Genomic DNA, 24,350 nt, shown 5'->3' on the forward strand with positions numbered 1-24,350 from the left:
GTGGGAGCGGGGAAGGGGCCGCCATCGGGCCGAGGAGGGCGCGGTTCGCCGCTGCCCCGGGAGCCGAGCGGCCCTCGGGCACGAACCGGACAGCGTTTGGTCAGAAAAAAACCAAACTGTTTAGCGCCTGACATGGAGCTTTGGCCCGAGCTCGGGGAGTCGCTGGCGTCTCTCAGGTCCCCTGACTGATTAAAAACAATAAAAAAGCAGTTCGCTCCTTTTGCCTGTTGCTATCGGTTTCTGTCTTTGCCAAGAGGTGGTCTCTGCCCAACCGGGTTGGGACGCGCAAGGTAAGAGTCCGGTTCCGTAGGGTTCGTGTTGTACAGCCGAAGCGCAGCCATGGAAGGCCTTTGGAGGAACGCGGGATTCCAGAGACGGAGGGTCTGAGCCACTGGGTTGTGTGGTTTCTCTAGCGAAGTATGGTTCCCTTTGCTTCTTCTGCGCGGTAACGTAGGAAACTGTACGTAGCCCTCAGGTTGGACTCTGCTGGCCGCGGCCCTCTTACGCTGCCGGGTCAGGGAAGTGGCTTCTCCGCACCCTTGTCCAGTCGGTCACTCTGCTAATGGCGCTTCCACCTCTTTGCCCTGTGGGTACCGCCATCTGGGGACTTGCTGAGATCTGACTGGGATGTTTTGTGGCATCTACAGGTTTCAGAAGCTGAAGCTCTTTGCCTGTCGAGTGGGGGATTCTACCCGGCAGCTTTTCTTTTTCATGGGATGTTCTTTCATCCTCCTCATTTTCATTCTGTGCGCAGCACACTTTGTTCTCTATCGGTAATGAAAAGAAGATTGAGTTTGTGAATAGGGAAATTCCGTTTAAAATACTCTAGTTGTTTTAGCTTGCAGCTTCTCAGAAGTCTCTTGAATAGTGTATTAGTGGCTCTGCTGATTTCTCCTTGCCTTGCCCCTGCGCCACTGCTTTGTAGGAAGAAACTCGCTCTGCAGAAGCGGAGTGAATTCATCTTTGATGGATTTCAGCTTGGCTGCTGTCTCCCTGTATAAAACCGTGAGAATTGCTTGCATGCTGTTGTTGGGAACAATGTGCTGTGAGAGACCTGTAAGTGACTGATAGTCACAATTATGTGTGATTATGTGCTTCTTCCCAAGAGCGTCTGAACAGGCATTTTTTTCAGATATATCACTGCAGAATATCCGTTGTAAAATTTAACATCTGTCACCTCTCTTGTCTGCAGACATACAGTGAAATCTTTTCAAAGAATGCTTTTGACAGACAACCTCATGTTAAGAGGCTGACCTGAAGTACCCTTTGTATTAGTAGTCCAGTCTTCATTGTCCTCTTCTGGAAAGCTGCTTCTGCTGAGCCAATGGTCTGTGTGGGTCCTTAAAAGGGTCATTTGATCCTGACTATCAAAGAGTTTCCTATCTTTTTAAATTTTTAATTCCTGCTTCTTTGGGTTCTGCTTAGCCCGTTCGTTTTGATGTTTGTATCTCTTCCTCAGTAAGCTCATGTGGTATCTGTTCTGTGGTGCTGCTGTGCAGTGAAATAGTCCTTAAGCTCAATTTCTTTCACTGTGTATTTGCTGTGCCTTGAATACTGATGGGAATAGGGAACATGGTTTCCAGCGACGAATGGGTGCTCCTTTATGGAAGACGTTTGGGGCAGAAATAGCCTAACGTATCATGGTAAGTTACTTTCTGACTCTGTATGCAGCTGAAAAAGCTGAAAACTTTTTTTGAGATGCAAAGGTAGTGTAATACAGCTTGGTCGGTTCCTGTTTTCAGTGGCGAGGATATCAAGGGAGATGCAGGTAGAGTCCATTGCCTCTAGGAGCTGCAGGCCAACCTCTGCAGTACGTTTTTTATGAAACAGGAGAGTTTGTTTATATTTATATGTTGCTTAGGGACATTGTTTAGTGGTGGACTTGGCAGTGTTATGTTAGGTTTACGCTTGAACTCTATGATCTTTAGGGTCTGTTCCAACCTAAATGATTCTACGATTTCTGCAGAATTTCCCATAATATCAATGTTTTTGTTTTAATGTGTACTTCCTCTCTCTGAATGATGCACGTTTTTTGCCAAGGAGAAGATAAGTTAGAGATTTGTAAAGGCTACCTATAGTAAGCTGGGCATCTTCGTTATGGCGTATAAAGTACCGTATTTCCTTGTACTCTTCAGTAGCAACTCGCAATGTAAGTTGCAGTACAAGTAAAAGACTGTACCGCAAGAGGCTGAAGGCAGAAGTGGTAATTAGATGCTAATTGCTCACGGGTATATTAGTTAAAAGAATTGCAAATTCAGTTCTTAATACTCAAGAAAGTGATCGTTGAGCCTTGCCTCTTCACTGTGTATTTGCTGTGCCTTGAACACCGAATGGATTTAGACGGTTTCTATTCATTAGTTGGTTCACTCGTGGGAGAAGTAATTATCTATTCAGTTATTGCAAGCCAGTCTGATTACTGGAGGTGATGTGTGCTTATGCCATATGACTAAGATTTCTCAGGCTTTCAGGTTTAGGCCATCATAGGCTTTAGTTGCTGAATGGAGAACAGTGAGTGGAAGAAATCACATACCATGTGGGAACTGCCCGTCTGTTTCTAGACGTAATGGATGGAAACCTTTATATCCTGCAGATCTGGGGGTGCAAATTGGGTGCTTTTTCTGGGGAACACGTACAGAGCCGTGCTACTGCTTGTATACTAGTAATTGCCATAGTGTGCTTAAAGATTTAGTTGGTGAGTTATCCCTGTTTTTGAGCTATTGCTGCAAAAGCCATTTGAAAGTATAAATTATTTTTAATTTATTTATTTATTTTAATGTACGTGTATGGAATTCAGGAAAAGGAAGCGAGGAAGATTGATTTGTAGTTTTACTAGGTTCATCTATCTCTTTGCGAGACAGACAGGTAAGCTTTGATTCTTAAGGCTGATGCTAAAGACTACATTGGTTCGGCAGGCTGTCTTGGTTCTGCCTTGTCTCTGTATTACACTGTACTTGGATGTTAGAGAGACTCAGATTTTTAGGCACAGGAGGGACTCTTCTGACTTGCAGCATAGCCGGCTTGGCAGACTTTTCCTATCCTTAGCAATTTCAGGTATTGGGCAATGACTTGTGAACAGGCTGAGGAGAAGTGGTTTAGGTAGGCGTGCTATGGATGCTAACCCCAACGATAAGTGCCATGCAGGGCGCTGCAGTCTTCTAAATATGTCTGGGTTCAGAGCATTCCTGGCTGTATCCAGATTTTTAAGTGCTTTGCTCTGCTTATGCACTGAGGCAAGGTGCTATTCTGGCCCTGGGTTCCGTATGCTTTATTGCCTGAATTCCTAGTTTACTTTGGACAAAAGAAGACCAGCTGCTTCAGGAGGAGTGTAGAAGAACGGATTAGAGTCCAATTTACTGATTGCAATGGGTACAGAAATAGCACTAGCAGCTGTGTATGCATTTAGGGTTAGAGGCCTCTTGAGAACGTATTTGCTACAAGTTAATATGTCTTAGCAAAGAGTAAATTGTATGTTTCTGTCTTGGAGTGGAGAATAGAACACTGATAATCAAAATTTGTGAAGAAAGAGGAATACGTTAACACATGCCGGTGGGATTTGGAGACGGTGTTCCCATCAGACAGCATACGTTCAGTGCTTTCTGTTTGTGAATTAGCCCAGCTCTGCGGGCTGCGAAGGCTCCCTTGAAACACTAATTTAATTGAGCTCTCCTGTGAGCAGTCGTCCTTTGCGTGACCTCACCTCGTCCAAGCTGGAGATTTTTACCTGATGCACCTTCTCTGAAGGACAGGCTTTCCTGTTTGTTGTCCAGATGAGGGTGATAATATTTTTATCCAGAGTGAATCTTGGAGCGGGAGATGGCTTGGTTGTCTGCCCTCCAGGATTAGGAAGTAAAGTATCAGGTGGTGTTTGTGTAACTGCTTGACTTTAACTTGCAATGTGGTATGATAGGTGTCATATAAATGCTTTTCTGTCATCGCTCCTGAGTCCGTTGCCTGTGCGAGGCCAGAGCGCTCTTGATGTGGTAGTCTGAGCTAACACTGTGCTGCTTATCTGAAAGGTTGGAGATGTTATTTTAAGAAACTGGCAAAGCTGAACCTAACTTGACTGGTGCTTTTCCGCATGAGATATGTTTAGTCTTACAGTCATTTTATGGGTTTTAAGAAAACATAAGCTGCTCTTGGGATTGATGCTAAAAAGGAAAGAGAAGGCCAGAAGGAGTACTGACTGTAATCATCTGTGAGTTGGGGTAAGCTGTGCATTTTCAGAATATCATGAAATTCCAAATCTGGCTTGCCAGGTACTTTCCAAGGGGTGGGATGGTGGAGTGGACAAAGTCTGGCTGTCATCGGAGTGGAGGAGGATGGTGTTCCTGTGCACATGCAATACCAGTCTCCCTTTTGGGTTGGCTGAACCCCAGATAGCTTTGGAGTTCAGGCTTCCTGGATTCCTGCAGAACTGCAAAGACCATACACATGCTGGGAATAGAGCAAATTGATCAAGGCAGCTTCAGAAGGGCTTCTTATGGTAAACAATGCTTGTTTTAATAGGGGAATGGCTGGTTTCTCTCTCCAGCAGGTGCCTTCATTGTAAAGCAACTGTCTCTCATCTGGGGGAGACTTGAGGTTGAGGCTAGCTGCAATGATAACACTGAGCATTTACAGAAAGGGCTGTGAAAGAAATGCTAAACTTGCCCCCCTCATCCTGAATTCCAGCAGGCGGGAGGGATGATAACGTTGTGACTGTCTCAGAAGGTGAGGAAGCTGCCTCAAATGGAATGAGAAGATAGTCACAGGGGGCTGAAGAAGCAGTTTGTGTGTGTACAAATGCAGAGAAACATTAGCGCACCTGAGTTTTCATATCTCTCCATGCAGTGATACCAGTCTCTGCGAGGGAAGGAAGAGGAATACGAGCTTCATTAATTGAGATCGTCAGTGGATCTCTAGGTCAACATCTTATACGGGCCAGGCATACACACCTTTTGTGGTAGACTCAGCTAATTTCATAGAAGTTCCCTTTTCCATGACAGTCACGTAGACCAATTTCCTGCGCCAGGTATCTCTGCAGCTGCTTGGTCTTTGCTGATCCATGGAAAGTTCTCTCTTCTTTACTTGCCTTGCATCAGGAAAACCCAAAGGCTGCTCGTTTCCCTTCAAGTCTTAGCCTGTCTTAGCATCTCTTTCCCAGTTGATCAAGGAAGTCGGGCAAGTATGTGAACCATGAAACAACATCCCTGCTCGGCACCGTCTCATCTCTGTGCTGGGAAAAGGGGATTGGGTTGCCCCAATAGGAGAAATAGGAGTTTATATAGGAGCTGGGAAATTGTTCTTGGGATGCTTACCATCTCATCCAGGATATGCTAGAAACTGAGTCTCAGGAGGAGTCCTTAAGGACAGGACTACCTCTGTGTCTGGTCAGATTTTATCTTTGGCAGCTTGAAGCTTTTGTTCCTGAGAACCGCTGATGGGGAGGGTTGTCTCACTCCCATGTGACTTTTTCCCTTTGGTTCTGTGGGAGAGAGCAGGGCTGTGCCCTCCACCCAGGAGAGGATTAAAAAGGAACTGAACAAGTACATTTCTTTACAGCCTCTTACTACCAGATGAAGCACAAACCATCATGTCTGACAACTGTCTGGGACCAAACCCTCAGCACAAGCTTATGCTCTAATGCAGATAAAGGAGTGAAAGGTAGACCTCCGGAGCAAACGCTGAGTTAACTTTTCTTCTGTGATGGATATTCGTGTTTTGGATTTATGATGTTATAGGTAGGGAATGGGATAAAGCTAGCTGCCGCTACTCTGCCCAGGAGCCTGTCTGGGGATCCTGAGTGGATCGAGGTATCTGAGGAATATAAATGGGGCATCAGCAAACACCAACCCATGGGAGGGACACTGCCTGGGCAGTGTGTTCCCTCTCTCACGTACAGGCAGTAGTTGAGCATACGGAGCTATTGCTTTACTCTCCTGTAAGCTGACCTGGCAGTGCAGACGGTGGGTGGCAGATGGGGCTTTGCTCATCAGAGTGACTCTCCTTCTTGTGTGAGCACCCCAACGAGCTCTCAGAGATATTTCTCAGGGGATAAGGTTGGGCATGCAATTTCAAATGTGCTGCTTTAGTATGAGGCCTCGATCTGTGGTAGGCTGGATGTTTTGTCCCTAGCAGGCCCAGCAAACCATAAGGCTGATCTTATCTAGCGTTTTGAAGCTTGGTGTTAGATGCAATGTAATAATTGAAATTGTTTTTAGACAGCTGCTCACTGTCCTTTCTTTTAACAGGCGTGGGGGTGTATGCTGGTGTAAAGGCACCCGGAGGAGTCTGGAGCAATGCCACCGCCTTCGGACATTGTGAAAGTAGCTGTTGAGTGGCCGGGTGCCAATGCCCAGCTGCTGGAAATAGATCAGGTGAGACCTGGTAACCAGATGGGAAGGAAATGCGCACAACCTTGATACTGGAATGTGGGAAGCATGGAAATGGGCAGTATTCCTTTCTGGTTGAGTGGAACATGGCTGCTGAGGACTCTCTCTTTCTGTTCTAGAAAAGGCCTCTTGCATCCATCATCAAGGAGGTCTGTGATGGGTGAGTAGTTCTCTGGAAACCCTTGTGGACAAAGTCTGTCCCCCATCAAATCTTGCTGGGGTACTGTGGAAAGTCTCTGCTGCTTGTCAATGTGCTGCTACAACAATCCATGCTGCCTGCTGCCAGTTTTGGCCATGGAATGGGCCAGGGTTTAAATCAGGAAGAAAAAGATCTCCTGCAAAAAAAAAGGGGCTTTGCATTTTTATTCCAATTCTGAGTGTGTGCACATGTAAGCCCCTAAGGTCAGTGTCTCTGAGGACTGGCTCGTCTTGCTGTTCCTGAACCGGTGTCCTCTTCAGACATTCCACAGAGTTTGATTTAGATTAAGCTGAAAGACCTATTTTCCCATGATAAAAATTTGCTTGAAATTTCTTTTCCACCCCCGTGTGATCAAGCTGCTGTTCCTAATTAAGAGCCAGAAAAAAGAGAAGGAAGAAACTTATGTGTCCTTCTTCTTCCTCTGCCAGGTGGTCGTTGCCAAACCCTGAGTACTACACTTTGCGGTATGCTGATGGTCCTCAGCTGTACATCACAGAGCAGGTCAGTGTGAGAGGTAGCAATTTGCTGATGTCCCAGGCAAGAGCGCAGAATGCCTTGGACTCGTGTCATGGAACAATACTGTCGTTAATCCTTGAGGGGCAACATCTCTGCTATCAAAAATACTCAGATTTGAATGGTGTCATTCAACTGAGGAGCCTTGTGCTTCTCCCTGTGCATGCCCATAGGTGTGAGGACCCAGTGACTCAATTCAACACTGTCCTGGTTCCGGCAGGGATGGAGTTAATCTCCCCATTAGCCGGCAGGGGGCAGGGATTCCATCCCACGTGCCCCGTGCCCGGGCTATAAGAGGCGCTAGCCGGGGCGAGGAGAGGAGTCGCCCCTCGGGGGTGGGCTGTGGAGGTGCGGGTCCGGTCGGTGCACATCGCGGCGGTACTGTAATCGCGTTTTCATCTTTTCCATGTGCTGTTCTCTTAAATTGCATTATTTTAACCCACGAGTTTTGCCCTGACGATTCCTTTTTCCACGGCTGTGGGAGGTGGGTGAGCGACTGTGTGGTTCTTTGTTGCTGGCTGAGGCCAAACCCCGACAAACACCCTCAGTTGGGTTGTGTGGTATAGGAACCCCTCTATTTGTGCGTACAAATGTGCACTGTAGATCCAGTTGCATTCTTTTCCCCCCACTTTTCTGCAGTTTAAAGTTTATGTTTTCTTTCAGACTCGCTGTGACATCAAGAATGGAACTATCCTACAGCTGGCAGTCTCCCCGGTAAATGCTTCCTCACGTCCCTTTTTCTCGGTAGCTATGCTCCTATGACAGGCTGGTTCTTGCCTCCCAGCTGTTCGTTCTCCTTCTCCCTAATTTGCAGGGGGCTTACGTTTGTTGTGAGCCATTCCACACAATGAAACACACACTCTTGTTTTCTTGTTTTCCTTCCTGGTTGTGGTGTGTATCTTTCCTTTGGATGCTCTACCCTTTTGTGGGACTTCCTGTAAATAAATCCAGTCTATGTTTTAATTGCATCTCCTAAATTAGCACGTTGTAAAGCACCTGACAGACATTCTCAGTATGAGTGCAGTTAGTGTTATCAGTCAGAAAGGAACAGTACTGGTGATTTAATGCAGAAATTAAAATAAGAGACAAATGAGATGCAGAGGGGATTGTTCCTAGTGAATTCTTGCTGTTGTGATCTCACAGTTGTCCTTTGCAGACTTGCTGCAGCTTCCTTTGTATTGAAATTCTTAAACCTTTTTTGTGAATGTGTCATGGCTTATAGCTGAGAGCGAATAGAACAGGAAGAAGTTATTTAGGCAAGAGGTGGTTGAGAGGATATCCTTGATCTGTGTCTGAGAAATCTTACAGAATGTGGTGTGGCTGCACAAAATGAGCTTGTGCTTCTCTTTGAATCTATGAGAGATCTATTTTTTTTCTAACATGGCCTTTAGTGGTCTCACTCTATAGTTCTATATCCACCTCCACTCACCTCACCAAGAAGAAAACCAACCGTTTACTCCAGCGTGTAAAGTAGCATTTTACTCGCCTCCTGCTTGGCTGTAACTGTTGCTGAGTGCAGCCGTTTTGGTCTATCTTAGACTTGCTGACTGCAGCTACTTATCCTGTCATTGCTGGTATCTCTCTACCCTTGCTGTGCTCTCTCTGCCCATCCGTGTACTTCTGACAGAATGCTGATGCTGGCAGAACTTCGTTTGCAGGTGTCTAGTCTGTAACTGGCATCATCCCTCTTTCCTCCCAGTCTAGGGCAGCTCGCCAGCTGATGGAGAGGATCCAGTCGCACAGTATGGAAGCCCGACTGGATGCCATGAAGGAACTGGCTAAACTTTCAGCAGATGTGACTTTTGCCACAGAGTTCATCAACATGGAAGGGATTACAGTGCTGACACGGCTTGTGGAGAGCGGGACCAAACTTCTCTCCCAGTAAGTTCCCTGTATTCCAGGACTCTGGAACAGGGCCTCAAATAAAGGGCTAATTTTGCTTGATGAAGTGGCATTAAGTAACTAACCTCATAGCTAATGCGGATCTATTAACTGAGACAGTCTTTCGAGTTGTTTGCTAAACCTCATGAGGCAAAAGAGAAGACATCTATGATGTGTGAAACTTGCATTGAAAGGTCACTTTGATAATTTAAACGACTTCTATTACCTCTCTTGTGGTCATAATCTCCTCAAGCAGTTATTCATCTGTGGTCTAAGGGAGAAGGTATCCTATGAAAAACCCACATGCAGTTGCACACAAGAACGTTCCTGTAGAACTGGTGGCATGTACGTACCAGTCAGCAGCAAGCATGTTGCTGGCTCTTGTATACGTGGTCAGTACTTTTTGACCTGCATTGTAGGAAGAGTTGCTATGAAGGCCAAAGTTCCGTTTATCTTTGGGAATGAAAAGGGCTAAAGAATGTATAGCAAAGAAAGTATCAGTTTTCAACTTTGGGTTTCCTGAAGAGAAATGATATCTCTTTGTTGTAAGAACTTTTGGGTGTTTTGTTTGTAGATCTTTTTCTTCTTCATTTTTTTTAATCAATTTATCCTTTTGACATCTACAGCACTGTGTGGAAGTGAAGTTCCACAGTTACTTGTCATATAAAAAAAATACTTCCTTTATTTTAAACATGTCGCCTAATATTCATTTTGTTCCCTCTACATATTTTGTTATGAGAAATTGCGAATTCCTCTGTACCTTCTCCTTACCATTCATAACCATATAGCGCTCTCTCATACCAACCCTCAGTTGTGCCTTTTCTAAGCTGCAGTCTTAGTCCATTAACACTGTAACTATGGCAGCCGTTCCAGAGTGCTAATCATTCTTTCCGTGCTCCCCCTGGCTCTTGGCTCTTTCCAGTACTACTGTGCTGTTGTGGGGGAAATTTGTCTGTAACTCTTCATCAGGTTGAAACCTGAACATTTAATTTCTACCTATTTGTTTCTTGTCTTTCAGTCAGTTATTAATGCAAGAAAGAGCTTTTGTTTTTACCCTTTAGCAGCTGAATGTTTTGGGCGTTGTAAGACACTTCAGTGAAGCACCTTATAAAAATCTTCTTCAAAGTCCAGGAGTTGTACTTAACTGTTCTTATTCTGACTTAGTGACGTGTTCAGAGACCTTCAGTATTGTGGTGGGTTGACCTCAGCTGGCTGCCAGCTGCCCACCAAGACACTCTCTCACTCCCTCTCCTCAACAGGATGGGAAGAAAACAAACTGAAAAAGCTTATGGGTTGGGCAAAATAGACTCAACTTGGGGAAAATGATTTTTTTTTTTTTTTTTTTTTTGCCAATTAAAAATAGAGGAGGAGGATGAGGAATAATAAAGACAAAAGTAAAATCACTTTCCCTCCACCCCCTTCTTTCTGGGCTCAACTTTACTCCTTTGCTCCCTCCTCTTCTGCCTCCTCCCCCATCGGGCTGCAGTTGGGGACGGGGAATGGGGGTTTTGGTCAGTCCATAACACTTTGTCTCTGCCACTCCTTCCTCATCATGCTTTTCCCCTGCTCCAGTGTGGGGTCCCTTCCACGGGATACAGTCCTTCACAAACTGCTTCAGTGTGGGTCCCCCACAAGACGCAGTCCGTTGGGAACAGACTGCTCCAGTGTAGGTCCCCTGTGGGCCACAGTTCCTGCCAGAAAACATGCTCCTGCATGGATTCTTCTCAACGGGCTGCAGCTCTTGCCAGGAGCTCCAGCATGGGCCCCACATCGGTGCTGCTTCCTCGGGGAATCTGCACCTGCTGTGGCGTGAGGTCCTCCACAGGCTGCAGTGGGAATAGCTGCTCCACCATTGTGGTCCATGGGCAGCGGACAACCTGGTTCATTGGTCTCTCCGCAAGCTGCAGGGGAATCTCTGCTCCAGCACCTGGAGCACCTCCTCCCCCTTCTCCTTCACTGACCTTGATGTCTGCAGGGTTGTTTCTCTTGCATGTTTTTTCACTCCTCTCTCAGCACATTTTACCTTTTCTTAAATATGCTTACACAGAAGTGCCGCCAGTTTGGCTGAGGGGCTCAGCTTTGGTCAGTGGTGGGTTCATCACAGAGCCATCTGGGACCAGCTGTGTCTGGCCTGGGGCAGCCCCAGCACCTCCTCACAGAGGCCGCCCTGCAGCCCCCAGCTACCAAAACCCTGCCACATGAACCCAATACACGTACAGATATGAAACATAACTTCCCTCGACAAAAGCCGTAGCAATTCTTCCCTGTTAAATTTTTTTTCTTCTAGTGGTATTATTCTTTTATTATATATTCCGCCTGTCTTCCTGGTTACAAATACCTAAATGCCTGGTATGTCCTTCAGATTCCTGCCTGAGTCCTCTCTAAAAATTGGCATTATATTCGCCGCTTTCTGCAGAGCACAATAAGCAATTTGGCAATGTTTCATTTTACCATGGTTCCTTTGGAATTCTTCAGTGAATATCATCTGGTCCTAGAGAACTGTTTTTCATATGAATGGCTTGTTCCAGAATGTCTTCTAGTGATGGTCAAATGACAGATTTGAAGACTTTTCTTCTCTCTTAAAAAAAAAAACAAAAAAAAAAAACAACCAAAAAACCAAGCTCTGATCTGGAGGTATCCCCAAGCACGTTCATGGTCAACTCTGATGCAAATAACTCATTTGGCTTTTCCACTGTAGCTGTTCTGTTTCATTGAAAGCACTTCTAAAGTCTTGATAACGTATTGTCATAACACTTACAGGTCTTCTAATTTCTTATATATTAGCAAGTAATATGTTTTCAGCATGTTTTGCAGTCTTTCCCTCAGTCTTGTTTACTTTTTTGTCTTGTGGTTCTGTATTAAATTTTCCACAGTTCATGCTGTGCTTTCTTTTGTTTCAAGCCAGGTCCCAGTATTTACAGGATGACAATTCATTTTTCTTTGTTTTTCTCTGACGTTAAGACATGTTTGCTCAGGGTGTGTGTAGGGCTTATAATTTCCAAATATTTTTGCATGTTTTGCCTGCACAGATTTACTCTGGAGCTCAAATCTGACAACTGTTGAAAAACCTAATGTTTGCAGATGGTTTAAATTTTCAGTTGATCAGCTTAAAAAGTTCTCCCCTTTTCAAGTTGGTCTTCTTTTAACTGGTGGTCATTGCACTGAATATTCTGGGTTTTAGTTGGGTTTGGTTTTTTTCCCCGCACATGAAAGTGTTGAATTTGAGTAGTGATACTTTGCAGTGCTCAGGAAGAAATACCGCATTGCTGCTTCTCCTCTTATTCCTTTGACTAGCCAGGTATGGATCCAGGTGGCTGTGAGTCTCTGGTTGCAGGACTAGGGACTTATTGTTGCTAGTTTAACTTGTGCTTGTAATGAGGAAAAATAAAATACGATTCCACAAAACAAAATTATTTTCATAAATGTAAATAATTTATTGCTCTCCCAGCTGCCAAACTGTAACCTGTTTTATTAGGAGAAGGCGGTGACATTTTTCTCTTATCCAGCTTTTTCAGCTTGGACAGTCTTTGTCATTGCTACCAGGTCTCTTGTAACTGCATTCTTCATTTTCTCAGTTACAGTGAAATGTTGGCTTTCACCCTGACTGCCTTCTTGGAGCTCATGGACCACGGTATCGTCTCCTGGGACATGGTCTCTATAACCTTCATCAAACAGGTGAGTTTGGGTAAAGAGGATGAGTGGATGCTCTTTCTTTTTGTGCTTTAATGCAGCTTCCAGGAAAGCAAGATGACTCTGAGGAGCTGAGTACTCACTGAGAGCACAGTGCACTCAGCTTTCTGAGCCCTGTCTCCCTTAGCTTGTCTCGCTCACCACGAGGTTTCCTGGATGGGCATCTGTTGACCTGCTGGTTCCTCTGTTTTTAGATTGCAGGGTATGTCAGTCAGCCTATGGTAGATGTCTCCATCCTCCAACGGTCCCTAGCCATTCTAGAAAGCATGGTGCTAAACAGTCAGACTCTGTATCAGAAGATAGCAGAAGAGATCACCGTGGGGCAGCTCATTTCTCATCTGCAAGTGTGAGTGTCCACCCAACAATGGTGTGATTTCAATCAATTTTATGAATATCTGTTAATTTGAAAATGTATCCTTTTACGTTTAAATCACTTAAAGATGCTATTTTTAAAGTATTACTGATATGACATCTTCAACTTAAGGATTTCTAACAGATTAAAAAAAAAAGTAAGATCCTGGAAAAATATGGTTTGTGTTCTAGAAGCACTTAAGCAGATGAGTGTATGTCTTGAACAAAGATATTTTGTTTAAACAACTGCACAAGTGTGTTCAGTGTTAGGACTAAACCTGCATTTTACTAAAACAACTTCCCAAAGCTTCTGCATCCCGTCATCTGTCACCTTCACCCCTCTTTAAATTGTCTCCACTAGAATCTAAGAGCTCATCATCATCTGTTTTTTGTCCTGCATGTTAAGAAAGGAAACAATAGCTTTTTTTGGCTTTTTTTCACACCTCCCCTTCCTCTCTTTCCAAAAGAATTGACAAATTAATATCTGGCTTTTAAGGTTGTTTATCTAGGTCAGTTCTACTCTTCCATAAAAAAGGAAACGTGCATTTGTTAGAGCTTTAAGTAGTTGTTTGGGGTTTTTTTCCTCAAGCCTTTTAATTCTGAAAATGTGGAAAAGCACCATTTGTGAATATGACTAATATTCCTTAATCAATGAACAGGAGTTTAAAAAATTATAGTGCAAACAATGTATTGCATCAATGTCACCGTGTGCTTAGAGTGTTTAGACATTTGAACTTGGCTAACAGAAAAGCTAAAAACGTTCTCATGAACACTGCAGCAACTTGGTTCTGCAAAGAGTGTATGTTCTTTCAGCTTTATAATTTCTGTTTTAGTAAAACATGGGTCTGGTCCTAACACTGAACACACTTGTGCAGTTTAAGCAAAATACCATTGTTCAAGACACACATTCATCTGCTTTAGTGCTTCCAGAGCACAGCAGGTTGCTGAAGAAAGTATCTATGCAGGGAATACCATAGAAAGGGAAGCTGCAGAGTGAGTCAGAATTGCCAGTGTTTGTTTGGCAAGACTATCAGGAGGGAACAGTCTTGAACAGAGGGTAGGTTCTAGAAGAACAGGACCATGGAAACAAGTCTGAAAGAGACAAGTTGGAAGAGGAGAAATTAATTTAAAAATTGTTTTTCTGTGCCAAAAAGCAATCAGTGTAGTGAAAAGAGCAGCAAACCCCAAAAAGGAGGGTAGAGGTGGTGAAGGGACAGACTTTAGAGAACTGCAAAGCTTGGAGGCCTAAGGAAAACCTAGGATGATGCATGAACATTTGCGTGTTTGAAGTATGGCAGTTGACCAAAATGAAGAAGATTTGGAAGGGAGCAATAGAAGAGAGAATATCGTTGTTATCGACAGATGTGCCAGCTAAAGTAGGGACAATAACTGTTTAAGCTAGAAGATGTTTTAGCTTTAGGTGTTTTATAAAAGTTTCATTTTATTTATTATATTTATATATATATAAACATATTTTTTAAAGTATACACACAAAAATTCATTTAGGCGGTACACTGGAATTCTCTTAATCAGAAGAGCTTAAAGTTCTGCAGAAGTCTTCCAAGAGGAGTAGTATAGCAAGAAACAAAACTGGATTTGATAGAGCATCAAGATGGAGGTGGAAAAGAGTGTGATCGTCATTTGGAAGCTTATTCAAAACATCACAAGTGAAACCAACACGCTATGCATGATCTAGGAAGGGACTGAGCACCCTTTACCTGAAGAAGTTTTTCAGTGAAAATAAAAAGACGTGTGGGTTGGGCCAAAATGTTGAGGTTGGAAGGCAATGCCATAAAGAGAGGCATGCTTCCCCCTTAGTTCCATTTGCATTTGGTGACTGCCATTGATATAAGGGAGAAAAATTACTCGCTCCATATAAGTTTCTAGCTGTATCCATATACCAGACTGCAGTATAACTAGGCTTTACAGAGATAGGTTCAGCACTGGAGACAAACTATGGGGGTGCTGAACTCTGAGCTCTGCTGGGCTGCGATCTGCACTATCTTCTGACTAATGGAGCTATCAGTCAGCAACTTCTGTCAGCTTTTTGCAGGCCTTATGGCAAGGTGGATGGCATGAAAGTAGATTACCTGAATCCTGCTTGTCCGTTGAAATGCAAGACAGCTGTAGTAAATGTACTTACAGTGCAGGCAAAGCAGCAAGCTGTAATGTTTTTTACTGTCTGTTCTCTTATGATCCTCCCATTTTCGTTTCTGCAGCTCAAACCAAGAGATTCAGACATATGCAATTGCCCTGATCAATGCCCTCTTCCTGAAGGCACCTGAGGACAAGAGACAGGTTTGTTCTTGCTTTTTGACTTTAAACCTGAATAATGGTTACTGGCTGGCTGTTTACTTTATGCCTCAGAAATCATACTGTCTGGGCAAGGCAGACCACGGACCTTGCCAAGAACTTACGTAGCTGTTTCAGTGTGGCAACTTAGGAGAAAAAGTTCCATCCCATTAATAATGTGTTCTGGAGCAGCACATCTATGTTTAGGAGATGCTCAGAAATGCATCTGAAGGTCCTCGAGAGGCAGAAAGTAATCCTCCGTACAGTGTGGAATTTTTTTTTGAAGAAAATTAATTCAGTATGGGAGAGGTAGGCTGGGTAGAGTCCTTGGGATTGTATGTACCTACTAAGCAAACACCCCACCTCCCTCTCCCCAGAAAAAGGAACCTTTCTTAAGTCATAGGGGGATATTCCCACTGGCAAATGTGAGAAACGAAACACCTGTCCTGCTCTGAGGAAAACCCCAAGATCTCAGCTACGTGCAAGATGTGCATATGTCTGTATTGTGGAGCTTTGCTGTGTGAAGCCTTTCTTCTCTAGTGCCCCGTTTGTGCCTTATTTCTGGACTCTGAGCTAAATCCTGTCTGCTTCTCTTTGTGCCTTTTTTTGCTTTCTGCCAGCAGGACAAGCTGCTTAACCCACTAGACCTGCCCATCACTGTAAGTAACTCAAGCTGGGGGCTGGTCATGCGGAACTGTAGGCGTGTTAGTTTTTCTCCAGTTATGCCTCCTCGTGTCTCAGAAATGATGCACGGAGGCTTCAGATAGCGGATGAGCCCAGGGAGAAGGGCGGGAGGACTTCTGGGGATGTACTCAGATTGTGAAGTGGAGAAGAATCAGTAGCAGGAGAAATCTTGAATGACTTATCGTGCACACAAGACAATAACAGTGATCGTAAAAGGAAACTGATACTACAAAACTGACCAGATGAACCAATTTTAAAACCGGAACCAGTTCTTTAGCAGTCTGGGTCTCCTTAAACTTACTGCAGCCTGAATTTATACCCCAAATCTCGCTTGCATTAATGAGTTTCATATCCAGCTGCATCCTTCTAAAGGTAGAGCTGTTTGTCTGTGAAAAGCAGTCACAAAACTTAGTGCTGATTGGGGGCTAGAGCATACATGCCTAATTTGTGACTTCTCCCTTTGGGAATTGTATTTTAAGAATGTTTTTTGCCCTGTGCTATCTCCACAGGAGTCACTACTCTTGTTAATAGGTTGATTTGGAACCTTCCGTACCTTGAGACCGTGGTACATTTTTTAGATTTTATGGGTAGCATGGAGAGTGCTCCACTTCTGCCACGGATGCAATGCTTTCAAAGGGGAAACTACGGTCTCAAGAATTTCTAAAATTAATGAATATGCTTAACACATGAAAATAAGGAAGAACATACCCATCTGTTGGTAATTTGGCCAAGATACTAAACTTCATAGCAAACAAAATTCCAAGGGATCTTTAACTTCCCTCTCTCCCCCCTCCCCTTGAACGCAATCCACAGGACCACAAAGGGCCAGAATATGATTAAGGGACTGGAATATCCTTCATATGATTAGATGCTAAGAGATTTGGGATTGCTCAGCCTCAACAAGAGAAGGCCCAGGGGGGGTCTTACCAATGTGATGGAAGGGAATATAGAAGAGGGAGCCCGACTCTTCTCAGTAGTGCCTGCTGACAGGACAAGAGGCAATGGGCACAACTTAAAACCCAGGAAATTCCACCTGCACACACACACACACACACACTTAATACGAGGGTGGTCAAACACTGGAACAGATTACCCAGACAGATTGTGGAGTCTCCATCGGTGGAGATGTTAAAAACCTGACTGGACACGGTCCTGCGCAACCTGCTCTGTCTGATGTTGCTTAAACCAGGAGAGTTGGACTAGATGATCTCAAGATGTCTCTTCCAACATGAATGATTCTGTGACCCCATCAAGCAGCAAAGTGGGCATTATTGGACTCTCAGCAGAACACAGATCCCGTAGCAGTGGTTAGGCTGTGTGCATGCTCATGCTTCTTACTACGCTATTTAGAATTGTTGAATTGTCTTTGTCCTTCCCACTGTTTATCTGCTTCAGTCACCTGTTACTTTGTCCCATGTACAAACTAATCCCTTCAGAGTAAGGGTTCTTTGTGTGGCGTGCATGAACAAATCCTAACAGCCGGTCTTGTTCTATTCTCAGTACTACATATGTCTCATGAATTATAGTAAAAAATAGCGACTCGGAGAGCAGTGTGTTACCTCTAAAACCACTTCCTACTTTATCTAGTTGCTTCTTAGATACCTTCCACTGACTTGTTTTGGTTGTAATGTGAGCGCTGCTGAATTTGCAGCGATTATGGCTTGGCTATCAGCCAGCATATCACTTTCTTGTTTTAGGAGGTTTCTGTCTGGAGCAAAAGTGATAAAAGGGACTTGGAATGAGGCTAAAATACGCATTTTACCAGACTCCTTATAAAGCCTGTCAAGAGCAGGGTTGATAGGAGCAGTTGGAGCAGTCTTGGATTGCTCAGAATGTACAGCTGATTGAGTGCAATTGTCTAAGACTGCACATCTGCTTCCAGTTCTCAATCTGCACTGCATAGGAATGTGAAGAGCTCTCAGACTGGCAGTTCTTTTGGACTGCTTCCAGATGATGTGTTGCCCAATAGATTTTTCTGACCCAAAGATTTTGCTTATAACAGCAAATTTCTGATAATATTCCGTCTTGACATTAGCACAGTGCCACTCTCCTAGCAGCTGTAATGAGATCACTTGTATTTTAAAAAGTGTATCTTCAAAATTTACGAGGAAAGCAGAGGTTAGATTTTTGCAGGTGGATGTGGGATTGGTCACTGAATTGAAGGCTTGCAGCAGATACTTGCATCTGCTGTGACTGTCATCATGACTTGATGGTTGGGACGCCCTCCTCATCTGGGGAAGGAAGCCATACAGTAAAGAGAGAAACTGGAAGCTTTCCTCGAAGGATGAAAATTATTTAGCCTTTATTTTTGTAAACTGAAGTGCTTCTGCAAATTGTCCTTAAACTTGACTTCTAAATATCTCTTTAAGCAGTGAGACAAAGGAAATGTAAATTTCAGAAGGAGAGTTTTTGAGAGGGAGGAGACCTGAAAACTACATCCTCTAGCCCTTGTTTTCTTGGGTGTGTACCTATGTATAGAAAATTGTAAAATACTAATTGCAGGAACCTCCTGTAGATGACAGATTTTTCTGGGCAACCCACAGTATGCTCCCCGCTGCCATATCTCCTGATGTTGAAGTATCATTAGATGTCCAATGTTAAGCTTAATTTTCTTCTGTTCTTTGACTACCCTAGTGCCTTTCTCCCCATTAATGATGTTTTATAGGGGAGCCATCCATGAGTTGTGCCCAGTAAGGATGACCCTTGCATCCCAACTTGATGCGTGCTCTGTGGTGAGATGCCATGCTAAATTGACAGTCTGTAGTAATAGCACTTTGTTGTGTGCCAGTGCTATCTGCAATTCATAGGCTTCCTTCTTTCTCTCCTTTCTGCACAATGTGGTCTTTTTGTTTATATTTCACTGATGTTTTTTCATCTCTCAATTCCACAACAGGAAATGGCTAATGCATTTGCCCAGAAGCACCTGAGGTCTATAATCCTGAATGTAAGTATGTCTGGAATGACAGAGTGCTTCCTAATGGTCCCTCAATAAAGGTTTCACTTGTGCAGAGTGTAAATTCTGCTGCCTTTGGGGCACTTCCAGAAAAGTGATTCTTTCAAAGGTGACATTGGAGCCACTTGTTCAAAAGGGGGTTATCAGGATGCTGCTTTCTTCTGTTACAGAGCATTATCATTATGCTTCTGATGGAATATGGAGGTTAAACAGCTGAATCCTCATCCACAGAGATGTACATGCAGCCTGTCATATGCCTACAGCTAATACCTCCATTTTTATTTCTATTCTCTTCATTTGTACCCTATCTTTTATTTTGCAGCATGTGATCAGAGGAAACCGCCCTATTAAAACAGAAATGGCACATCAGCTGTACGTGCTGCAGGTCCTGACCTTTAATCTCCTGGAAGAAAGAATGATGACCAAGATGGATCCCAATGATCAGGTCACTATTAGAGCTGAATAAGATCTGATAGAATAGGATGTACAAGGGGCCTTATTCCTGAACTCCTTAGCTCCATAGAATTTGCAGTAGGTGGTGCATAAAGTTTCAAAACCATCCCTCACATTGTAGTCCTTGAGGTTAGGGTATGCTCCCAACTATCCTGCTGTATGCTGTGGGACTTCTAGAGATTTAAGTGGTCACTGGAAGCCATATATTCCTTTCTTGACTGGTGTGATGCCAACTGATTACTCCATCTCTATGGAGGGCACATCCTTTTATCCGTTTCCTTGCAGTATACAAGGAAGCTGGGCATTTTTAAGGTGTCTGTTACTCAGTTCTTACATGCATTGTGAGAAATGCCTGAGCATTTTCTGAATGCCTAGAAATTGCTTTTATCTAAGCGGGGCAGTTAAAGGAAAATGCAAACAAATATTTTGCTTTACCTAATATACTGAAACTTGCCATTTTGAAACGGACTGCCTCTTCTTATGTAATGTTAGTGACCTTTGGCATCTCTCTGTATTCACTGTGTGAGCTCTGGAGAGAGAGGTGGGACTGCGCATTATGTGAAAATACTGCCCTGGTGGATTTGATCACGTTATCATTTCCCTGCTTTCTGTCCTTCAGGCACAGAGAGACATCATATTTGAGTTGAGAAGAATTGCGTTTGATGCAGAGTCTGACAGCAACACCGTCCCTGGCAGTGGAACAGAAAAACGCAAAGCCATGTACACCAAGGACTACAAGATGCTGGGATTCACTGTACGCATCTAGAGAGAGTGCTGACTGTAAAGCGCGTAAAGGCAATCTGTGCGATCTCCGTCGGAGTTGTGGGGACATAAGGAACAGAAATAGCTGTTTGCTTTACCATACTTCTGTATCTAAGTTCTAGGATTTCAGCTACACTGGGACTCCCGGGGAAGATCATTATGAACTTCCTGATCTTTAAAATACGAGGGTCATTAGGCACAGTCTCTGGAGATGTTTACTTACCATATGCACCTATTCTTTGAAGAACTTGGAAATCAGCTTCTCTTCTAGAAAGTTTGGATAGCGTTGTCAGGAGGTGTCCGAGGTTACCTCTTGGATAGATGTGAGGGACCGCTTGATGGACAGGCGGTTGTAAAATTGATTCAGAAAAGGTTCTCACAGAATTTCTTTGAGCTAATTTGTTTGGGTTCTTTCTACACACTCTTTTCACAGAATCACATCAATCCAGCCATGGATTTTACTCAGACTCCTCCAGGGATGCTGGCATTGGACAACATGCTCTACTTGGCCAAATTTCATCAGGACACCTATATCAGGGTAAGCGAAGCTGCTGTTTTTTTCAGATAGCAACACCTCAGCAGCTCTTCCTAGTGTGTGTTGCATCCTCTTCTTGTAGATTGTTCTGGAGAACAGCAGTCGAGAAGATAAGCATGAGTGTCCCTTTGGGCGCAGTGCCATTGAGCTTACCAGGATGCTTTGTGAGATCCTGCAAGTTGGGGAACTCCGTAAGTACCATTTATTACCCCAGCTTGCCAAGTTGCTGGGCTGAAGCTTACAGGCTGACCAATATTCACAAGCATTTGTACCTCAATCTCACTTCTGCCGTGTAACGACAGGGGGAGCTTGGGAGTTGCACTGCCAGTGTCCCAGTGCTAATATCAGTATTCAAGTTAAGTAAGAAATTTTGGGGTGTGCGCTCTGGTTCTCCTGAAAAACTGAGGCAAGCAGAAGGCTTCAACCTCCTGAAGCTTCAGCATGGTGGTGTTTAAAAAATCACTCTGGAAACCATCATGAACTTGAAAAAAGTTTAGTAGCTCTGACAGTCTCAAAACAGCATTCTGAGACAATTAACCAGTATAAGAAATTCTGTCAGAGGAGAGTGGGAAACAACTGCAAGCAGTCATTTGGGGGAACTAGTATGAAAAGTCATACGAGTCACAGAGGCTTGCACGGGGAAGCCTGGGGATAGTTGCCATTCCCGATATGGACTGTCTATGGGGAGACGAAGCATTGAATTGTCTTAACCTCTTTGAGTTAGTACTATTCTACACTGTCAGGTTTCTGTCACTGTAGTGGATTTCAGTTACTCTTAGTGGCTCTTGTGCAATACGCTCACATGGTTGTGGTTTCTGTTTCTTCCTGAAGCCAATGAAGGCCGGAATGACTATCACCCCATGTTTTTCACCCATGACCGTGCGTTTGAGGAGCTATTTGCCATCTGCATCCAGCTGTTGAACAAGACCTGGAAAGAAATGAGGGCGACGGCAGAAGATTTTAATAAGGTCAGAGCGGAGAGGAGGTATTTTTGTTGAATCTTTTGCAGAACAGCACATGTTCACTCAGCCTGTACACTTGGTTGAAGTGTAGGGTGCAGAAGGTGTGACAGGGCATTGACGTGGGCTGTAAGGGAGGATGGTCCAACTTTTATTTGGCATGACCTGAGGTCCTTCTTTGTTCATCTGGATCATCCAAGTTACTAGTACGTTGACACTCTTGGCCCCGGTTATTCTATGTCAGTTCTTTGCTGCCGCTGTGCTGTGCCCTGGTTCTCTGCTGCCATTAAGCAGCAAGAATATGACTTGCTCTTCTCCCTGCCCCAACCTGTTTAGGTTATGCAGGTTGTGAGGGAACAGATCACACGGGCTCTCCCCTCTAAACCAAACTCCTTGGACCAGTTCAAGAGCAAACTGCGCAGCCTGAGCTATTCTGAGATTCTGCGACTACGCCAGTCGGAGAGAATGAGCCAAGATGACTTCCAGTCACCACCTATTGTGTAAGTGCCTGACAAAAACAGTTGCCTTCTGCGCTTGCTGTTATCTCCGTTTGCTGCTTACTCTTCCATGTTTGATTGGCAGGGAGCTGAGAGAGAAAATCCAACCTGAGATCTTGGAGCTGATAAAGCAACAGCGCCTGAACAGGCTTTGTGAGGGAAGTAGCTTTCGAAAAATTGGAAATCGCAGAAGACAAGGTAAGGTGACAGCGTCTACTGCATTTTTTCAGGTGAAGAACTGTAGGCAAATAATATCTAATGGATTAATCTGTCAGCAGGCGTGTTGTCAGAAAAGAAAGGTGGTTACCTGGGCTGTCCATACCAGCCAGTAGTTTGGGATGGGACAGATGTGCATTTCTGAGAACACAGCCATCCCCTCATGGACAGGAAGCAGTGCTGAGGGACTGGCTGGGGTGGCTATAGGATGTAGTGGCTGTAAGACCTGATGTGATTGGTCTTGCTCAGCTTACTCTACTTGTGTGTTCCAGAAAGATTTTGGTATTGTCGCCTGGCTCTGAATCACAAGGTGCTACACTATGGAGATCTGGAAGATAATGCCCAGGGGGAAGTGACCTTTGAATCTCTACAGGAAAAAAGTAAGTCCTGTGTACTGCTCTGAGCACACTGTGCCATTGTTCTGTGCTCTGCGGGCTGGAGGCTGTTCTGAGTGCCATCCTAGCGATGAGAGAAAAAGAGCTGTGGCCGAAGCCCTTACTGAGATGAGATCAACTTTTGGTCCTTGCCCAAATCCTTTGAGTCTTGGAATTGCTTGGTATTTCTTATAATAGCCAACTGTAGGGACGTGTTACTGGTAATGTGTTTTGGAAAACCGCAGTAATGAGCTACAAGACCAGGAACAATGCTCAGTTGCAAAGACAAAACAAAGTGCTGTCTTTTCATGGTTAGGATTTCTTCTTTGTGAGTTTTACTTTTTCACTGTTAGTTCCAGTTGCAGACATCAAAGCCATTGTCACAGGGAAAGATTGTCCACACATGAAGGAGAAAAGTGCACTGAAACAGAACAAGGTAAGTTCTCCCTTTTTGCCTGTAATTAATATCTAATGCTGTAAAGTTGAAGACTGTGAAAGCAAGCAACAGGAGCAGATGGTCTTCCATACTGCAGGTGTGTTGTTTACAAAACCCATCTCATATCTGGGCCTTTTCGTAGTACTCTTTTGTGATTGTGGGGTGCTGTGAGGGTGGTCTGGTTTTGCTATAGGCCATTCAGAGTTGCTGGGACTACTGATACGGGAAATGCACTGAGCTGCAGCAAGGCAGCTTCTCTGGCTGGGTCAGCAGGCAGAAGGTGCTGTGGTGTTTTGTTCAGCCAATGAGCGAAAGATTCTTTTCCTTTCAGGAAGTGTTAGAATTGGCCTTCTCGATATTATACGATCCCGATGAGACCTTGAACTTCATCGCACCTAATAAATATGAGGTAAGAAACATCAGTTAAGCAGTAGAATATAAAGCAATTAACTTCAGAGATTAAGAAGGATCAGTTGCTTCTTGCTAAAGTCTTGAGCACGGTGTCTCCCTCCAAGGTTCGTTCTTAGAAAATGTTGTCAATGCTTAGTGTGAGTTTCTTTTTTTTCCTCCCAGTTATCTTTTTTTAATTATCCTACAGTCCTTTCCCTTAGTCTAGACTGTTACTTTCTTTTCTCCTATGCAGTCAGGTGTTCCCTTTTCCCGATACTGTAAGACACTGATGCCTAAAATAGCTTTACTTTTTTTGTTATGCTAGAGTAGAAACTTGTAGCCCCCTCTACAGCCACGGCGTGTGCTTGCCTCTAGACTTCTAACTTCCATTGGAAACCTCTGGGGACACTGTCTCAGCATTGGGGTATTTTTTCCCCCATAGGTTAACTCCCTCCCGTGTTTCCTATTTTGGAGCTATAGAGGAGTATCTCTAATTGTTGCACAGATGGAAAGATTCAACACAGCCTGGAACTGCGAATTATCTTTTCTTTTTTTTTTTTTTTAATGCAGTACTGTATCTGGATTGACGGGCTTAATGCTCTCTTGGGGAAGGACATGTCCAGCGAGCTGACGAAAAGCGACCTGGACACGTTGCTGAGCATGGAGATGAAGCTGAGGCTCCTGGACTTGGAGAACATCCAGATCCCGGAGGCGCCGCCGCCCATCCCCAAGGAGCCCAGCAGCTACGACTTCGTCTAACACTACGGCTGGCCGGGGCCCCGCTGCAGGGGCGC

General features: G+C 44.2%; 2 protein-coding genes across 2 annotated transcripts in view; one reads left to right on the top strand and one right to left on the bottom strand.

Moving 5' to 3' along the window:
* The window catches only part of SNRPB (small nuclear ribonucleoprotein polypeptides B and B1), a 3,714-nt gene extending 3,114 nt beyond the window's left edge, over positions 1–600 (bottom strand). Inside the window, exon 1 of the mRNA XM_009893510.1 lies at positions 538–600. Within this exon, the coding sequence (XP_009891812.1) occupies positions 538–600 (63 nt within the window). The remainder of the gene's footprint in view (positions 1–537) is intronic.
* Positions 601–5,539: 4,939 nt separating this feature from the next.
* ELMO2 (engulfment and cell motility 2) lies at positions 5,540–24,339 on the top strand. Its single transcript, XM_009893375.1, has 22 exons — positions 5,540–5,622; positions 6,229–6,356; positions 6,491–6,531; positions 6,999–7,071; positions 7,747–7,797; positions 8,783–8,964; positions 12,540–12,639; positions 12,849–13,000; positions 15,225–15,303; positions 15,921–15,956; positions 18,875–18,925; positions 19,257–19,379; positions 20,007–20,141; positions 20,583–20,687; positions 20,767–20,875; positions 21,516–21,652; positions 21,980–22,143; positions 22,226–22,338; positions 22,629–22,736; positions 23,084–23,166; positions 23,498–23,575; positions 24,127–24,339. The coding sequence occupies exons 2-22, from the start codon at positions 6,279–6,281 to the stop codon at positions 24,313–24,315; spliced, it is 2,187 nt and encodes a 728-aa protein (XP_009891677.1). The 5' UTR covers positions 5,540–5,622; positions 6,229–6,278; the 3' UTR covers positions 24,316–24,339.
* Positions 24,340–24,350: the final 11 nt, after the last annotated feature.

Source organism: Charadrius vociferus, unplaced genomic scaffold (genome assembly GCF_000708025.1).
Source record: "Charadrius vociferus isolate BGI_N301 unplaced genomic scaffold, ASM70802v2 scaffold259, whole genome shotgun sequence".
NCBI lineage: Eukaryota > Metazoa > Chordata > Aves > Charadriiformes > Charadriidae > Charadrius > Charadrius vociferus.

Coding starts and splice junctions, on each gene's coding strand:
- ELMO2 (XM_009893375.1), top strand. CDS start 6,279: ATGCCACCGCCTTCGGACATTGTGAAAGTAGCTGTTGAGTGGCCGGGT. Junction 18,926..19,256: donor TGAGGTCTATAATCCTGAAT/GTAAGTATGTCT, acceptor TTTATTTTGCAG/CATGTGATCAGAGGAAACCG. Junction 20,142..20,582: donor ACAAGATGCTGGGATTCACT/GTACGCATCTAG, acceptor CTCTTTTCACAG/AATCACATCAATCCAGCCAT.